This window comes from Anarhichas minor, unplaced genomic scaffold, assembly GCF_050575085.1.
Source record: "Anarhichas minor isolate MPS153535 unplaced genomic scaffold, ASM5057508v1 ptg000017l, whole genome shotgun sequence".
Lineage (NCBI taxonomy): Eukaryota > Metazoa > Chordata > Actinopteri > Perciformes > Anarhichadidae > Anarhichas > Anarhichas minor.
In genome coordinates this window covers 5,126,741-5,145,054 of record NW_027466463.1, presented here as the reverse complement: position 1 = coordinate 5,145,054, position 18,314 = coordinate 5,126,741, and the positions used below count along the sequence as shown (strand labels likewise).

At 42.7% G+C, this 18,314-nt stretch overlaps 1 protein-coding gene across 7 annotated transcripts in view; it reads right to left on the bottom strand.

Annotated features, from left to right (window-relative positions):
* Positions 1-2,077: 2,077 nt before the first annotated feature.
* Positions 2,078-18,314, bottom strand: part of tmem94 (transmembrane protein 94) — a 38,575-nt gene continuing 22,338 nt past the window's right edge. For all 7 annotated transcript variants that reach the window (XM_076093064.1, XM_076093066.1, XM_076093065.1 and 4 more), the window contains 21 exons: positions 16,295-16,399; positions 15,303-15,476; positions 14,871-15,092; positions 14,462-14,774; positions 13,329-13,502; positions 13,003-13,105; positions 12,635-12,843; positions 12,355-12,536; positions 9,653-9,773; positions 8,752-8,861; positions 8,406-8,505; positions 7,775-7,883; positions 6,842-7,034; positions 6,676-6,753; positions 6,457-6,542; positions 6,279-6,360; positions 4,588-4,760; positions 4,359-4,453; positions 4,156-4,249; positions 3,413-3,583; positions 2,078-3,165 (listed from right to left, as the gene is read on the bottom strand). In XM_076093064.1, the coding sequence (XP_075949179.1) occupies positions 3,093-3,165; positions 3,413-3,583; positions 4,156-4,249; positions 4,359-4,453; positions 4,588-4,760; positions 6,279-6,360; positions 6,457-6,542; positions 6,676-6,753; positions 6,842-7,034; positions 7,775-7,883; positions 8,406-8,505; positions 8,752-8,861; positions 9,653-9,773; positions 12,355-12,536; positions 12,635-12,843; positions 13,003-13,105; positions 13,329-13,502; positions 14,462-14,774; positions 14,871-15,092; positions 15,303-15,476; positions 16,295-16,399 (2,967 nt within the window). In that variant the 3' untranslated portion in view covers positions 2,078-3,092. The remainder of the gene's footprint in view (positions 3,166-3,412; positions 3,584-4,155; positions 4,250-4,358; positions 4,454-4,587; positions 4,761-6,278; positions 6,361-6,456; positions 6,543-6,675; positions 6,754-6,841; positions 7,035-7,774; positions 7,884-8,405; positions 8,506-8,751; positions 8,862-9,652; positions 9,774-12,354; positions 12,537-12,634; positions 12,844-13,002; positions 13,106-13,328; positions 13,503-14,461; positions 14,775-14,870; positions 15,093-15,302; positions 15,477-16,294; positions 16,400-18,314) is intronic.

The following is an 18,314-nucleotide window of genomic DNA, read 5'->3' as shown; positions in this document are numbered from 1 at the left end:
GATACCAAAGATAATGAGGTCACAAGTCCCTATACCCATCATGTTTGACGCCATCTTCACATTAAGTCTATACGTGGCCAGATAACCAACCAACAAAAGCTTTCTTCCCCAAATGCCTCAGGCCTGCTGTGATGATCAGTTTGTGGTCATTTGAATGACTAAAAAATATATTTAGAATAGGGGCGAGCGATATTGATAAAATTCTCATCAGAATTGACCCTTCACTAAGCCCCGCCCCCCGCTGCTACTCCGTTCAGCCGTCAGACTTACCATGGAGCCCACACTGTCACTAACTGTACTCTCTGAATAACCATCTAATATTTGGGAGAACAAAAATGCGATTTCAGAGGAGACAGAAGGGTTTATAATGTGTTTGAAGGATATAAAACAGGTTAAAAAAGATAACGATAGAAGCTAAAGCTACAGATTACAGTGTAAAAGCCACCCCATCACCTGGTGATCAGGCAATGAAACTAAGGAACAACACTGTTCCTGTAAAGCCGGTTAGGTCTTTATTCACTGTTACAATCATTAAAAAGCTAAAGCAGCATGTGTATACATTCAGTATACGATCAGTAGCTAGCATAGCATAGAAGTGCTAAAGTACTCTGCTAATGTTAGCTCCACTGGTTTTTACATAGAAACCAGTGGAAACGTACATCTCCTTCCAACCTTTCCGGGTAAAGAGTATCCCTATTACACAACATCTAACCACGACTAGGAGCAGGCCGATGCTCCACTATGATTGGACAGTCTGCGTTTGAGGGCGGGACTGAGCAAAGGGTCAATTATTTCTGTCAGACCAAAAGATTCTAAAAATGTAACATAATATGTAAATGTGACTTGATTCCCACATACATTAAATCAAGAAAAAAAAAAAGAAATCCTACATTACAGTATATATAATTGTATGTCACAATATCAGTATATAAATATCAGGATTTAAGACATTTTCTGGAAAATCGATTGGCTAATTTTTGCCGCGGTACCTCCGAACAGTTAATCCAGCACTGACAAGAATGACTTTCATTGCTTAATATTGGTATAAAGACAGTTATTATGAGTGGCATAAAAGCATGGTATTCAGTTCTGAAGTAATGTATTACCAATTCAGGCCATCATCCCACTTGTATACAGTAGCAATATCAAAAACCATGTCCATTTGAAATTATGACAGCACCACAAAGAAGGCTGGTCTGATTGAAATAGACCGTCAGTGATACAGACGTCTGCTGCACATCACAGGAAGTGTAGGAATTGAAGGGCCTGAACACAGTAGATTAATCAGGGAAGGAATCCAAGTATATGGAATCTTATGGGCAGCAGATCAAATATGAAATATGGGGTAGTCGGGAAAATCTACTTCACTATTCATTTTCTATACTTTAAAACAAACAGCATCCTGAGCTCCTGTCCGTCGAGGTGTTGAGAGCTGAAACAGCCAGACAGGCTGAGAAGAAAGGCAACTGAATGCTACGAAGCACCTTTCAGAAAACTCTGGTATGTTAGCGTACCAGAATTAACATCATTATATATTCAGTAAATCCATCGCTTTATGGAGGGACCTGCTAAAATCACTGCACAGCCAGCTGCGTGGGTTCATAGTAGCATGCTGGCACATTCTTCAGTTCGATAAATGTGAATACAGTAAATATGTAAATGTATTTATGTGTGTAGAAAACGCGACAAGATACAAATCAATCCTTAATCTTTAGTTCCTATTGTGTCACGATTGCTTAGCTCGGGAATTTAGAAACAACAGAACGTTTGTTGCAAAACACAATAAAATAATAGGGAATATTGTCTATCACAGTGAAGATTAAAATTTGGCTCAAAGACTGAATGATAGAAAGTATGCTTAGAAAAGTTTCTTTGTCACATTTTCTCAGAGGTAGTGTGAGACCCTATTCTGTCAATGCCAAGCAATGAACCAACACCCTGTTACATATGGAGGCCCAAAGTGTGCAGTATCAAATGAAGAAAAAAGACAGTATGAAATAAATAATCATAGGAATAAATTCTTTCAAATATAAATATTAACCAACAAATTGTAAATTACTAATAAAAAACAAAACAATTGTTATTTTTATTCTATTAACAGAATTTTATTGGAAATCATTTGCATTTCATTCTAGAAATGGCCGTATTGAAAAGTCTGCCGTTACTCTGTAACTTCTTAGTCTTTGGTCACTTTTCATGACAGTGGTGTCACTGCCCTCTCACCTTCACGTAACCCCTTCCCCTTAAACTAGCAATCTCAACAACTGTTACCAAATTTACATCCTGTTAGCTACAACAACAACAACAACGTCAAAGTACAGTAATTGTGTAGAAATTAACTAGAGGCTGCTGCTGTAAATAAACAGACACTAAACCTCTTTAGCTTTCAAGAATTAGCTTAACAAAATCTGGTAGCTGTTGTTGAGTTTGCTAGCTTCAGAGGCAGAGGGCGGAAAAAGTCAATTGTGGCATAAAAACGGACTTAATGGTTTCTTAGATAAAAGAAATGTACATATCCTACACGATTTGATTATCTATTTCATAATTAAATGTTTGCCTATTTAATATTGAACACTTCACAGTTACTTTCCTTTTCAGCCCCATGTGTTTTTCCCGTGAATGACGGCTGGACTGGCCTAATGATAAGACACATTTCAATGTGTGTGTCTCATTGGGTGACATTACAATGAACTTCAGTAAAACATCCTTTATTTGGGACCTGACAGCCACCGTGCACAACGTCTCTCACAAATGGAGAACGATAATGAGAAAGCATAAACCTCTTCAGAAAACATTCCTCATGCCGTTAAAACTAACTAAAACCAGACAATAAAAAGTTGCCTATTTTTGGCTCTTTTCTATTAAATGGAAATTAATGCTTTTTTTCCCTGCCCGCAGTTTTGAGAGAATAGACCCAGGAGCTTACACATTTGCGTCATAAAGCATTATCTGCTCCACCTGATGGTTGCAGTGCTGTTGGTGCTGAAGTGTTAATGTAAGGTTCTGCAGTACTTGCATGCTGCCCTTCCCTGGGTTCCAGAACTAATGGTTCCCAGTATTGCCACAACACTAACTACCTCAGAGGGAACGCATCAGAATGGAGAATTCATGCCCAGCTTTGTTTCAAACTGCAGCTTCTGTCTCTTCTGGTAGCGAACTCGCACCCTGAAATGGACAGAGGGAACAAAATCAGACAGGGACACAATCTTCTGCTTCACAACACATTATGAGAGAAATTCTGAGATTGATCAGATTACAAAATAATCCTGAAAAATCCACACTGATCCCCGCTGCCTTTCCTCCCCCGTTGCTTCGTTCTGCCATTTGTTGCTCAAGAATCTCCCATGACTCCAAGTCATGTCGTTTATAGGTTCAACCCATCGTTTCAGTTCCCCCGTGTCTGGGTTCGTACCGTATCTCGTGTAGCTTCACCACTTCGTTGACCAACACCACCAGCAGCGGGGACAGAGAGACCAGCAGCCACACCAGCAGGGGTATGTCACCCAGGTCAAAGGTCAGGAGGCTGCCCTGGTCGCGCCATAACTGGTAATCCACTGTGGCCTGAACAAGCTGGCTTAGCAGACTGGAGGAGAGGAGAGAGTGAGGATTGAAAATGTAGTAAGACCAGATCCACTTCTTCCATTCTTGCCTTTCAAAATAAAAGCCCTAGACATATACAGTACACTGCAACATTGTTTACCAGAGGTAACTCAAATTCACACTGACCATTTCGCTAAAAGGAAACTCAATAAAATAGCTAACAGTAGCTTAGGCAATACAACTATTTACCTCGGTCAGACTGCCAGACGCTGCTCTGGGTCAATAGGATCCTGGTAGTTGGTCCTCTGGCAGCTTAAATCTATTCTGACCGTCTGTTGAAAAAGTGCTGCGACTGTCGCAAATACGCATCACTGCTGGTAGGAATAATTTTGATGCAAAATATTTTTAGCTGAGCATTCAGGTGTTGTTTATCTGTCACGCCCCTGGTGTGTAAAGGCCACAGCACAGTGGAGACACTGTTATCAAACAGTGGGGAGATGCTTAACTGGTTTTAGCTTCTTAAGTGAGCTGAGGAATGTGAAAGGGGGATCTTTAGGTATTGAGGCAGCTGTAGTGTAACTTCAGTATAACTTCAGACAGGAGATGATCACTTACACCACAGGTACAGTGAGACACCACCAGGTATTGCTAAAGGGATTCTTTCTCCACAGAGGTTGAGAGCGGTGGACGTAGCTGAGGGAGATCGCCACTGAGGAAATGAGACAAACAGAACAAAAGGGATCGATTTGAATAATGATAAAAAAACATGGGTGACTTTGACCATGATTTATGCTACATATGTTAGAATGGTATCCTACCTGTGTGTAAGACGAGGAACCCTGCCATGACCTTCTGAGTCAGCAGCAGACCGTTGGAAAGCTCATCGAACCAGTGAGGAGCGTCAACTAGAGAGCTTCAGTCAAACAGAAAAACAGTCAGCTGTACGCTGCATCAAATCCTCCTGAAATTAACTGTGATACAATTGTCAACAACTGAGCCTCTGAATGGAATAACTGGTTGACAGCGGGACTGCAGTGCTTCTCCTACCTGGCTGTGAGTATATATACGTGAGTGGTGTTGTCAGCTAAGCTGGTGTTGTCAGCTAAGCTGGAGTTGCTGCTTCTGAAGACCTCCTGCAGGGTGAACCCAAAGGCCAACAGGTAGGTACACACTGTCAAGCCAAACTTCAACAGGAAACAGCCGAGGAAGTAGTTCTGGGTCTGGTTAGAGGAGGACAACAGGAGGAGACTCAGACTAATTGAAACGACAGGCTTTTAGGTTTTCCTTCGTCCAGTCTATTTAGTAAATAGGTACATCAGTGGCACTAACTTATCATTAATTAACATCCAGACTGTTGCAATTATCAGCTGCACTTTACAATGAGTATTGTTATATTACTATAATTGCAAAACACTAGGGCTGTACTAAATGTAATTTTTTTAACTTTCAAAGTTTCTATTGAGATTTGCTAATCAAGCACTGAATGTCGGTCGTTATATTTTATGATGACATCACCCTAACATTGTTTTTGTGGTTGTATAAATGTAATTCATGGTACCGTTAGATTGCAAACTGTTTTTTGACCACAGTGAAAATGTTGTTTTTAAAAGGCTAAACACCAGCACCAGCACAATTTTTTGTTAGACAACATGTGATTTTGGAAATTATTATTGTCATCTATCTTTTGGGCTTAGGACTGAAATCTCTGGAGTTATTGGAAACAATCGTACTCAGCTACCACTGGAATCTAGTTCTACAAATAGTATAATACAAATAATAGTGTAGCCTGATCTTTATCAGCAACTGTGCAGAAATATAGAATTTAAACAAAATGAATACCGTATTTTCCGCACTATAAAGCGCACCGGATTATAAGGCGCACCTTCAATGAATGGCCTATTTTAGAACTGTTTTTATATATAGGGCGCACCGGATTATAAGGCGCATAGAATAGAAGCTACTACAGTCAAACGTTTGACTGGGGTTGCGTTATGCATCCACTAGATGGAGCTGTGCTAAAGGGAATGTCAACAAAACAGTCAGATAAATCATTCAGTCAAACTTTATTGATTTTTGATTTCATTCACAATACGGTAACTTAAACGTAGAGGGGAAGTAAGCACAGTACCGGTGTTTACCGCGGTGCGGCTTTGTAGTTTACCAGTCGTACTGAAACATTTTGACAGAGCGCCGTGTACAACCAGTATGGATCAACCAATTAACCAATTGATCCATATATAAGGCGCTCCGGATTACAAGGCGCACTGTCGTTTTTTGAGAAAATTAAAGGCTTTTAAGTGCGCCTTATAGTGCGGAAAATACGGTAGACATGCAAAAAAGCTGCGCAGCATTCGAATATGGATTTATAATTTGAATGTGAACGTTATGAATGCAGCTTTTAAGCTTCCAGCTATTCAGTAAATAAAGTAAAGCAAGAATCTTGGGAATTATAATTATTATTATTATCATTTTGTAATCATCATCACCACCACTTGACTGCCTTTTCATTAGATACTCTTGTACAATCTTATGCAAACAAATACAAAAGCTGTAAAATGTGTAGAAATGCATGTGCACACATTCATCAAAGAACCCAGGTGGGGATACCGTTCGCTGTTTGTGCTGTTGATCATTACCATTATTAGGAAAGTGTTAATCTAAAATATCTTTGCGCTTCATTTGGTTGTAGGAAGTGATTAGCAGTACGTTTGAAAGATTTGTCTTATACGTGATCCTACCTTCCTTGGGATTGCATCTAGGTTCTTCCCTGTGGCAACTGTCATGGCCAAACTGTCGGGTGGCTTCCCCAAAAATGACACGCTGCCAACACAACAAAAAAAACAGAAGCATGACATCCGGTAAATTTTAATAGTATTACTAGTTTCTAAAGTTCTAGAATGTAAAGCATGCGTGTACCTTAGCAGTGGGCAGCTGAAGCAGGACAGCCAGAGGATGTCAGTGGTGTTCATGGGAGGAGGAAGCTGAGCAAGACAGGCTAAGAACTGCAGAAAAACACCAGCACACTTCATGTATTCATTCAATATCATAAACATAAGTAGATGTATTTTTTTACATAAAAAGCTAGCATAGTACAGTGTAACTATCCATGTGACTCTGTGAGGTCTCCTGTCTCACCTGGATGATGACCAGACTGAGCTGACACTGCAGCAGGAAAAGGAAGCACTTGCGGATGCCGTAGGTCGTGTGTCGCGCCTGGAACACATTCACCCAAAGACGGATTAATGAACGCATTTGATTACCCTCTCCGACTTACGTGCATGTTTTCGCGGCATGTCTTGACCTGCTCTATGAGCTTGACCATGCTGACGCTCTCTCCTTGGTGGAAGGTGACGGAGCAGCCCAGACTGTTGAGCTGTCCAGAGAGCCTCAGAGGAGACAGACCCTCAGCGTCTCTGTCGCTGAATCCTCCCCCGGTGGCATAGCCGAACGTCTCCCACGAACACTGAGAGGGGTACAGAGGGTCCAGAGCGATGCTGCGGAGGGAGCAGGTTGAAAACATTCACATATGAGCCAATCAGGATTGTACTACTCTGCCCTTGAAGGGTCAATAAACCAAGTTACAAGAAGACATTTCTTCACTTCTGTCTCCACACTAGTGTAATGTAATAGAGGCAAATTTAATTTGAACTGAAAAATTATACAGTTTTCAAAAGCAACATTGCTAGTAAATTATATAACACAACGCTGGTAAAAAAACAGATAAAAGTGGAGGTTTTTGTTGGAAAAAATGATCTTTTAACGATTTACTGTTTTTCTTTATTCTATCTTTTTATTCATCCGTGTTAATGGATGACCTCCCCGCACTGCCGTTCTGTGGATTATATAAAACGGGGACACTGACTCTTGAGAGAGTTGTCCCTCTTGTTAACTTTTTAGAATCTTATTCGGCAATGCTGTGAGTGCCACTCAGTCCTTTGTGTTGGATGGGTAGAAATCTCAGAGACAGCTATGAATAGAACCAAAACTATGTGCATGGCTAGATACCGATAGAGGAAGACGAGAAAATAAAGCTTTCAGCTGGATTTCACAAACAAATGCAGGAATATTAATATCATCATGACTTTTAATTTAAATTTAGTGGTTCTACTGTTTTGAGATAAAAATCAAGCATTTACATCTCAAATCAAGATTGGTCAAACCCAAATCACAATAACATCAACTTACTAATTAAAAACAAAACAATGAACGATGTACTATATTAATGTGCGTTTACCTGAGGTCACTCTGTAGAAACAGCCGGCTGTTGCGGAAATTGGCGGAGCTTCCCAGACAGCATGTAACCTCCCTGTTCTCCTGCATGATCTTTATCATCTCACACATGGCTGGGAAGAAAAACAAACACTAAGTATATCTAGAACAGAGACAGTAATTCTGATCCAGATACAGTTTAGTTATATAGGAACAATAAACAATTTACAAACATTGGTAATTTGAAAATACCAATGAATCATTTTGTAAAATAAACATATTTATTTATTTCTCTGATAAAATCATCCTTATCCTTCAAGTTAAATGTAGCATGTCCGTGGACTTAAAAGTCATTGTTTCATGTGATGGCCCTGCTGCTCTGCTATTTGGCATGTGCTTCATAAACCTAACAACACCAAAAGCCAAGTGGTCTTGCCCCTAAAATAATGAAATTCCAGTCATCATTTCTTTCTGTGAAACGTAGGCCTTATTAGTTGCCATTGCCATCATTGCTTTACCTCTTTAGAATCTAGGAAGGCAATGGGGGGAGAAAGAGGGAACCTTGAAAGAGTCCAGACAAAAGAGTGCACAAAACAAAGTGGACTTGCACATAAGGAGGGTGACGTATTATGTAAAAACACGTGCAGAGGACTCACTGTCGGGGGTGCAGTCTGTGAAGAGCGGCACCAAAAGAGGCACATTATCGATGTTCTTCAGATGAGGACGAACCTGGTGGATGCCACGAGGTAGCTTGGCCTGAGAAAGAGCAGAGACAGAAAAGACAAAGACAACATGTTTAAACTAAATTCCACTCATTTAAGTTCTTTATAATTTAAATTATGACAGTGCATACAAATAATCCACTTAAAGCAATACATCATCTGCTGTTGTTTCAGAAAGCAAAGGACAGAAAAATCAGTATAAGACAGATAGCGTTACATCCTCTGTTGTAGAGAGAACTGAGCAGTAGCTTCATTGGTTTTTAATAAAAAGTATTGTCACCCTGTTGCAGTCCTCCAGAAAGCTGGGCACGTCGCTGTCTGTGGGCTGGAAACAGGCAAGGTCAGCTTCCTCCTCTGGCAGCAGCGGACCCTCTGCTTCGTCCCGGGAATCTGCGTCACATATGACGAGAGCCGTCTAAACTTTTGAGATATTCTCACACAATTTAGAACTAGCTTTCACAGGGTTCACTTGTTGAGGCTGGATTTAAAAGGACAATGTATTTAACACCCACCTCAGTTTAAGGAACACACTTAAAAGGTTTATTAAAAGGTGCTCAATACGGAATCTCTGAGGACGTCCATTGCCTGCACGTGGCTGAGCCAGAGGCTAGCAGCTAACGGCGCTAACAGTGCAAACACTGGCCTAAACCTAAGCCAGATGTTCATAACCCTAACATCAAATTCCTGGGGCTCCACATTACTGAAGACTTCACTTGGTCCCTGAACACGTCACACCTGGTGAAGAAAGCCCAGCAGAGGCTCTTCTTCCTGAGGAAGCTAAAACAAGCTGGCCTGCCCCCTGAACTTCTGGTAAACTTCTACAGAAGTGTGATTGAAAGCATCCTCTGTCAGTGCTTTACTGTGTGGTATGCCAGCTGCACAGCAGAGAACCGGAGGGACCTGGCCCGGGTGGTTAGAACAGCACAGAGGATTGTGGGAGTTACCCTCCCTGACCTGGACACTGTGTATGCTGGCCGCCTCCAGAAGAAGGCCAGCAACATCTGCAAAGACATCACTCACCCGGGTCACTCTCTGTTTGTTCCACTGCCATCAGGAAGAAGATACAAGACTATCAAAACCCGGACTAACAGGCTGATCCTGTTAGCCATCACCCCCCCACCCCCACCCCACCCAGCTCACATCCTGCCTTCAACCTCAGTTTGTACAAGCGGGTTTGGTACCTTGGTTCAGGGAGCCCTGACCAGGGCTGGACGGAGCTCCATCACAGGGACTCTCTCCGTTTGGTGTCAAAGAGATGTGACAGTTCCAGCCTGTCTCTAAACCCATCTTCTCTGCAAACACCTGCACAGACACAGAAGTAGCCACAGAAGTCAGGTACTCACATTTTTATCTGATTTGCAGTACACTATTTTGTATAGATTCTCCAACACACACTCTAAATATATATACAGTGGGTACGGAAAGTATTCAGACCCCTTTCAATTTTTCACTCTTTGTTTCATTGCAGCCATTTGCTAAAATCAAAAAAGTTAATTTTATTTCTCATTAATGTACACTGTAAAAAAGAAAAACTGAAATATCACATGGTCATAAGTATTCAGACCCTTTGCTGTGACACTCATATTTAACTCACATGCTGTCCATTTCTTCTGATCCTCCTTGAGATGGTTCTACTCCTTCATTGGAGTCCAGCTGTGTTTAATTAAACTGATTGGACTTGATTAGGAAAGGCACACACCTGTCTATATAAGACCTTACAGCTCACAGTGCATGTCAGAGCAAATGAGAATCATGAGGTCGAAGGAACTGCCCAAGGAGCTCAGAGACAGAATTGTGGCAAGGCACAGATCTGGCCAAGGTTACAAAAGAATTTCTGCAGCACTCAAGGTTCCTAAGAGCACAGTGGCCTCCATAATCCTTAAATGGAAGAAGTTTGGGACGACCAGAACTCTTCCTAGACCTGGCCGTCCAGCCAAACTGAGCAATCGTGGAAGAAGAGCCTTGGTGAGAGAGGTAAAGAAGAACCCAAAGATCACTGTGGCTGAGCTCCAGAGATGCAGTAGGGAGATGGGAGAAAGTTCCACAAAGTCAACTATCACTGCAGCCCTCCACCAGTCGGGGCTTTATGGCAGAGTGGCCCGACGGAAGCCTCTCCTCAGTGCAAGACATATGAAAGCCCGCATAGAGTTTGCCAAAAAACACATGAAGGACTCCCAGACTAAGAGAAATAAGATTCTCTGGTCTGATGAGACCAAGATTGAACTTTTTGGCGTCAATTCTAAGCGGTATGTGTGGAGAAAACCAGGCACTGCTCATTACCTGCCCAATACAATCCCAACAGTGAAACATGGTGGTGGCAGCATCATGCTATGGGGGTGTTTTTCAGCTACAGGGACAGGACGACTGGTTGCAATTGAAGGAAAGATGAATGCGGCCAAGTACAGAGATATCCTGGAAGAAAACCTCTTCCAGAGTGCTCTGGACCTCAGACTGGGCCGAAGGTTCACCTTCCAACAAGACAATGACCCTAAGCACACAGCTAAAATAACAAAGGAGTGGCTTCGGAACAACTCTGTGACCATTCTTGACTGGCCCAGCCAGAGCCCTGACCTAAACCCAATTGAGCATCTCTGGAGAGACCTGAAAATGGCTGTCCACCAACGTTCACCATCCAACCTGACGGAACTGGAGAGGATCCCCAAATCCAGGTGTGAAAAACTTGTTGCATCATTCCCAGGAAGACTCATGGCTGTACTAGCTCAAAAGGGTGCTTCTACTCAATACTGAGCAAAGGGTCTGAATACTTATGACCATGTGATATTTCAGTTTTTCTTTTTTAATAAATTTGCAAGAATTTCTACATTTCTGTTTTTTCTGTCAATGACATTAATGAGAAATAAAATTAACTTTTTTTATTTTCGCAAATGGCTGCAATGAAACAGAGTGAAAAATTTAAAGGGGTCTGAATACTTTCCGTACCCACTGTATATATATATATATATATATATATAAAATGTATTTTTTGTACATTTTCTTCATATACATATTTTTCCTTTATTTATCTTCAAGGATGCTACTGATCATTTTTACACTATTACACACAATTGAAGTTTCTCACTTAAAACATTTTTCCAAACCTTAATATATTGTTTTTTAGGATGGGATACTATGACACATAGTTCTACGTGAGGACATGCTGCTCGTATCTGTTTTACACAGGCGGCAACCTCTGGTTCTGTCGAGTAAAGCCAAAACTTACATTCTCTCTACTGCCCAGCAGAGAGAAGTCTGACTCTAAATGACTACTTCTCTCTTGATTTATTACCTCAGTAAACATGAGTTTATGGTCTCAATTTCTAGTTTCAAGTCTTCTTCAATACAGCATGATGTCCATTTAGAGTCAAATAGACCATAAAGCAGGGGATGCTTTAGGGCGGAGCTACTGTGATTGACAGGTCACTGCCGCTACCAGAGCCGTATACGACGTCATTACGTCACTCCTCCGCATTCCAAATATGGTCATTTCAGTTCATTGGTTGCAAAAAACATGCAGACGGCAAAATCGCCAAACTCAAGGCTTCAAAGCGGCAGTCCACAAACCAATGGGTGACGTCACGATAACTACGCCCACTTCTTCTATACAGTCTATGAGTCTACTGCTAACAATTATTGTAGTTTCTTTGTAGCAATAACTGGTAATGACAACACCAAAAATAAGAAGGTGCCCTTGCTGTGTCACAAACTGTGGACAGGTAACAACTGCATACTGGTTTGTACAAATGTATTGGATGGTAGAAGAACCATCACACTGTCAGCAGAGACATGTCCCGAGGAAAGAGTGTCATACCCATCACACTATCAGTCTGGCTAAACTAACCAACTAAGTACTATCGAATGTTCATATGAGCTCATGTGTGTTCACCTTGCTGCGGAGCTCATCCTCCATGGAGAAGTAAACAAAGCGGATACAAGCAGTGACTAGGGCATCGATGAGCCGGACCGTGTCCAGCCTCGCCTGGAACTGGGACGATACCATGCCCATGAAGATCTGCCCACTGAGGGCCTGGACGCAGTCCTCTCGCTCCACGCCCTCACCTATACCCTCTGAAGACATGAAGGGGAAAGATAAGGGAAAAAAAAAAGATATGAGAAAAGTTGTATTATTAATCTAAACTATACGTCCCTCTGTCAATTACTCGTACCGTCCGAGCTCCAGCTGTTCCTGCAGGAGTTGTGTTTGATGGGGGTGGTGGAGGGCAGATCCACCCCGGAGAAGAGGTAGGGACCAGGGGCCAGCTCCACGCACTTCCCATTCAGTTGGCCGGACAAGGAGACTTGCATGGGTTTGTAGGCAAATGCCGAGCAGTAACCGGACAGACAGGCACGCTGGTAGAAGTCCAGAACCTTCTTTCTGTTACGGGAGAAGGGACAGAAAGTAAATACCGAGAGAAAGAACGCTAGAAATATGGATGCTACGGCCTCGTAATTCATAAGGTGAATTCTGTGATTCTTTATGTTTGACTGAAGGTTTACAGCACAGTGAAAATGATCAGTGTGACAGACACTGCACCTGTCTGAGCCTGAGAGGGGATAGATATCAGTTCCATCCCAGAAGTCGGTGCACGCCTCCAGGATGAGCTCGGCTGAGCCATGCGACAGCATCTGGACGTGATCTGCAAACAGAAAAAGGTCAGAGGTCATGACAGAGTGACATAACATAAGCAATAAAACGGGAAAATTATTATCTTTTTAACTCAAGAAAAAGCATAATTAACACAGTAAAAGTTCATTTAAAAAAAAGTTTTAAAAAAAAGTTAGTTCATTCAAAATTGTAAAATAAAACAAAACATACTGGTGGGACAATGACAATGGTAAGGTGAGTGTGTGTGGACTCACTGGAGGAAGAGTCTCGTGCAAACAGGGAGATAAGATGGGAGATGGGAGGCTGACGTTTGGTGAAGTAATGAAGGTGGCGGGAAGTGAACTCCTTGGTCTTCTCTCCTGATGGCAGCTGGTACAGAGCCAAGTGATTCTCCTGTTTAAACAGCTCCCGAGCACCAGGAGTGAACCCTGACACACACGAAAAAAATTGTTGTGTAATTTGTAATGTAATCTAGTACTGAAAACTCATTTCACTTCACACAAACAACAAAGTTCATTCGATTTTATTGATGTACATCCATTTCGGTCGGACCTCAAAGACCCAGCGAAATGGACGATGCAGAAGTGGGAGGGGAGCTCCTGCGCTGGCGTGGCATAGAGGGAGGTTGGGCTCCGTTCATCTGCATGTACTGCAGTGACACAGAGCCGGTTGAAAATCTGCAAACTTTCCTTTCCCCCCTCATCCTCCTCCTGATCTAAAAAAACAGGCGAGGGAGGTGTGTGTGCGTGGATCTGTAGCTAAACTCCAAGCCCGCCCCCTTTTGAGCTGTCCAATCAAATGCGAAAGACTGAACTTAAATCCCTCTCGCAACTGTACACTGCTCAAATATTCCATTTCACTATGAATTCGTCAAAGTGCAGAAGCTTAAAATGCTCTGACTCGTGTTTCAAGAATATTGTCCATCAGTAATCCCACCAAACAATACAATCAGTGTACTACGAGTTAACGGGTTATAAATGGAAGGAAGGGAAAGTCCTTTCATTAATTACCTTTATGACCAGTGAAGGAAATGTCTGCTCCCAAGAAACCTTTACAAAAAACTAATTGTTTTGCCAAGTGAAATACTCCCATTCCAGTTGTTCAATGCAACATAGCAACAACCTGTGGCCTTACTTTATCCTTAAAACCATGATCATAGAAGTTAAGACATTTACTCTAAGGCAGGACTTTCTCCTCAGATGAAACTTAATCCATAATTCACACTGCGTGGGATGACAGTCGCATCAGATATTCCTTCTGAAGAAAACTTCAAGGCTGAAATCACAGTGCCAGACCATCCGAGTAAGATCTGCCTGATTGTGGATTTCTCATATGACCTTACAAAGTAAGGGGGAAAACCAGGCCACCTCCATCATTCCACGCTCACCTATGAGCCTGGAGAGCTCGCAGAGTCCCCAGGGGACGTAGACGGGCAGCACGGTGCCGTGGCTCTCCTGCAGGGCCAGGTTGGACAGGTGGTCGGAGAAGCGGCAGAGCTGCTGGGTGACGCTGGCGTTGCAGAGGTTCAGCATGATGTTGAGGCCCAGCGGCTTGAGGGACGGCAAGTGGCACTGCCAGGAGAGGTCGTCGAACTGGATGCTGGCTGGGTTCTGCTGGTCCTGTGACAGGCTCAGCATCTCCAGGTGGTAGTCGCACACAAAGTCGTCTGCCTCCGCCCCCGGGCAGCCCATCCCAAAGTCCTGGAGACACACAGGGCAAACAACACAGCATGAGTCGTTAAGTCAAGTTAAGACGTTCCCTCTTCTTTCAGAACTATTCAATACAGTTTTTTTTACCTGGGCCTGGTCATCGTCGCCTCCCTCGGTGTCGTGGCTGAAGCTCACGTTGGACCCCGAGTGGTGTTTGGTACGAGCGTGCGCAGACTGGCCGGAGTGCCGCAGCCGGGACGTGTCGGTGGAGCGGGCCGTGTCGTGTGACGTCTCGCTGGGCTCGGGGCCCTCCCCCAGCTGGGTGGAGGACTCTGCTGGCAGACAGAGCAGAGCCTCGGCCTCCTGGGCCTGTACAGCGGCGACACAACTAGTCAGCGATGGATACGATACTGCACATTATCAGCTGGGGAACTCCTGAATTTCAGTTGTCTCCAGTCAGTTTTTACTAAATAAAAACAACAACTCAAGCACAGTATCGCTTTCTCTTTTCAAACTTAACAATCCTTAGGCTGCTAGCGAGGCTAAAAAACGCCTGAGAAAACAAAAACACACACACACCTCATCCCTGTCGTCATCTGTCTCCATTCGGCAGAAGGAGCTGACAGACAGGTCATCTCTGAGATCGTCCTGGCTGTTGTGAGGCGGCTCCACTCGTCCACTGAAGAACAGCACGGTCTCTGGACTGGGGTTAGGCCACGACAGGATGCCCTGCTTGTCCACACAACACAGCACCTACACACACACACACACACACACACACACACACACACACAAAAGATTCACAACACACGTAAAATAGTTCGTGGATGTAGACGTATTAATAGTTTATCCTTTGTCGTCGAGCAGCTACATTGTTGGAAATCCAACAGAACCCACTTTTAATGGGAACTAGCCGCAGTAGAAACATGTTGGGTTTGCATTAGCAGTAAACAGTGAGGCAGATATCAATGAGGTAAAATTACAAACGGTAATGCTGGAATCCTCGTGCATGTGGAGGCATTTTGAATACAGCGCCGGTATGGCGGACTCCACTTACAAGGTTATCTATTATATAGAGAGGTAATTGCAGAATGTGAACTGTGATAATTGTATTTATGGTTGGCATATGAACATTTAATGTTTGATTTCATGAAAATCGTTATATTATAACTTGAAGTATTGTTTTGTGCTAAACCGATCCACAGATCAAACAACATATAATTTTTCAAATTCCATGATCACCTCTATTGTACCGGGTGGTCAGAAATCTGAAGAGACAGACCTGGAGAAATAAATGCCAAACTAACTGCATAGCTAGATAGTAAGTTAGTGAGAAAATATGTTTTGTTTTGTCAAACAGGACAATTAACCCTTTAAGCTTAGCAACTGTATAGCTCTGAACGGGGACCAGCAGAATTTGGAACAACATCCTTTTGTGATTATACTTGGTACAAGCTTATGGTGCTAAATGTACACAATCAATGTGGACCTGGTGTTAAGGTTACATGAAATAATCCCAAGTGAAAATTTTCAATCAGATATTTTCCCCAAATCTCACCCATAATACTCACAGTGACAGATCCCAGAGTGTGTAAAAGGCTGGAAGTATAACAGAGTGTCTGAGACTCTCCCTTCAGGACGCCAACCAGGTGTCTCCACACACAACGCAGCAACTCCTGCACGCACACACACACACACACACACGTAAAAATTAAGTTAGAAAGCTGCTTTCTACAACATAGTACAGGAAATGGAAATTGAACAGTCATAAATATAGTGATTCAGTTTTGAAAATGAACAATTAAAAAAATTGCAAAAACAAGCAAATTGAGTAAACAGCTGAGCCTAAAAGCCCCACAGCAGCTGTAAAACAAAGAAGCCCGAGTGAGCTCTGTGATCGGGCTGTAAAGAAAGAAAGAGGAGAAAGATTCTATACTACAACGCTAGAGGCAAAGGCGAGGAGGTGAAGCCTAGTGCAAGATGCAGCATTTTGTGAGTGGATCCATGCAGATTTCGATTCTTTTGGGTGGAATCCAAGAGGACTGGTTCAGCGAGGGACAAACTGAAAACAATCACAAATGGCCCTTCCTTGCCTCCTCTCTTTAGCAGACGTCCTCTAAAATGAGCTATCCGCCTCTCTGGCCAAGGGCTGGTAACTAAGGAAACATGTACATAGGGATGTAACACAAAGCCACTCTCTGTATTCAACAGTTCCTGTTTGTACTGTAAACATGGATGTACAGACAACAATCACCTGGATTACTTTGGGACATGTTTGAATCTGATGACGTTAAGAGTAAATTTGATTTATTCTGAATGGACATTGTGTGGAGCTTTTTTCCTATCTTTATTCAAGAACGTGGTCTTTCAATTTGAGAGCGTGACTTTTATCGATTTCACCGTCACATGTTTTAATGCTTTCCATCAAAATGATGTCCTCGCTCTCAAACAGCCCCTGCTTGTGCTTAGATTTGCTCTGCTTCTGCTCCAACTGTACTGCACTCAGATATATTGTTGCTTGCACAGACATGCAACGAGGAAGGGATCATTTCATTGGTCAACACTAAACCAGGTATTCTATTGGTTAAGAGTTTGTCAGGTTATTGCACAAAAATCCACAGAAATCTGAGAGCAGACGTTTCACAACTGCACAGGAGCAGTCTGGTTTTGAGAACAGGCGTACAGTCTGAACAGGCAGAGCAAATGTAAGCGCAAGCAGGGGCTGTTTGAGTGCGAGGACAGGTTTTAAGGGAAAGCATCACAAAATCTGAACCTGTAATCAACAAGTTATGCTCTCATATTGAAGGACCACGCTCTTGAACGAAGAAAGGAAGAAAGCTCCATAGCACTGTCTACACACCGATGTCCCTTAAAGGAGCAACTTTTGCTGATTCTGAGATTACTGCAGAAACAGTAGTACCTCTGTTAAGTGTGCATGAATTGTTCATATCCCAAACATATTCAGTTACATCCCTAATATACATACATAAGGCCAAAAATATTTTTTAACCAGCTGAAATCATCCATGTTAAATCACACAGCAGCAAATTCCTCAATCATTGAACTTCAGGAGCATGTTGGATGTGATTGGCTCCGCCCAGTCAGTGTGTCCAGCAGGGACAGTTTAAAATAGGTAGGGATCAAAACATCACAATATCTTAAAGAAGGCCGACAGCCAGTGCGGTGAGTGAATATTAGGAATTGATCTGCCAAATACAGATTTCATCCGCATTTGATGCTGTGACCAAGTCAATAATATTTTCAGAATAATTCCAAAGGAGATAAGGAAGGAACACAAACCCTAAAGAATTACCAGCATAGAGCCATATTGGGGCTGATTTCCAGTCATGCAGTGCAGGCAGACAAGCAGAGGTGGAAGTCCCTCTCCGGATCATCTCTTCTCTATATCTTACACTTGATATGCATTCATTTGGGGGCAATGCCAAAGCCAGAGACAAAACACTAAATGTTTTCAGAAAGACAGATCGGTGGTAATCTGCTGATTCGTTTGTTTTCCATCGAGCACTAAGCCAGGCAACAATGGAGGACAGGGATTGGGTTTTGGTCAGGAACTGTGTGAGGTCGTGGGAA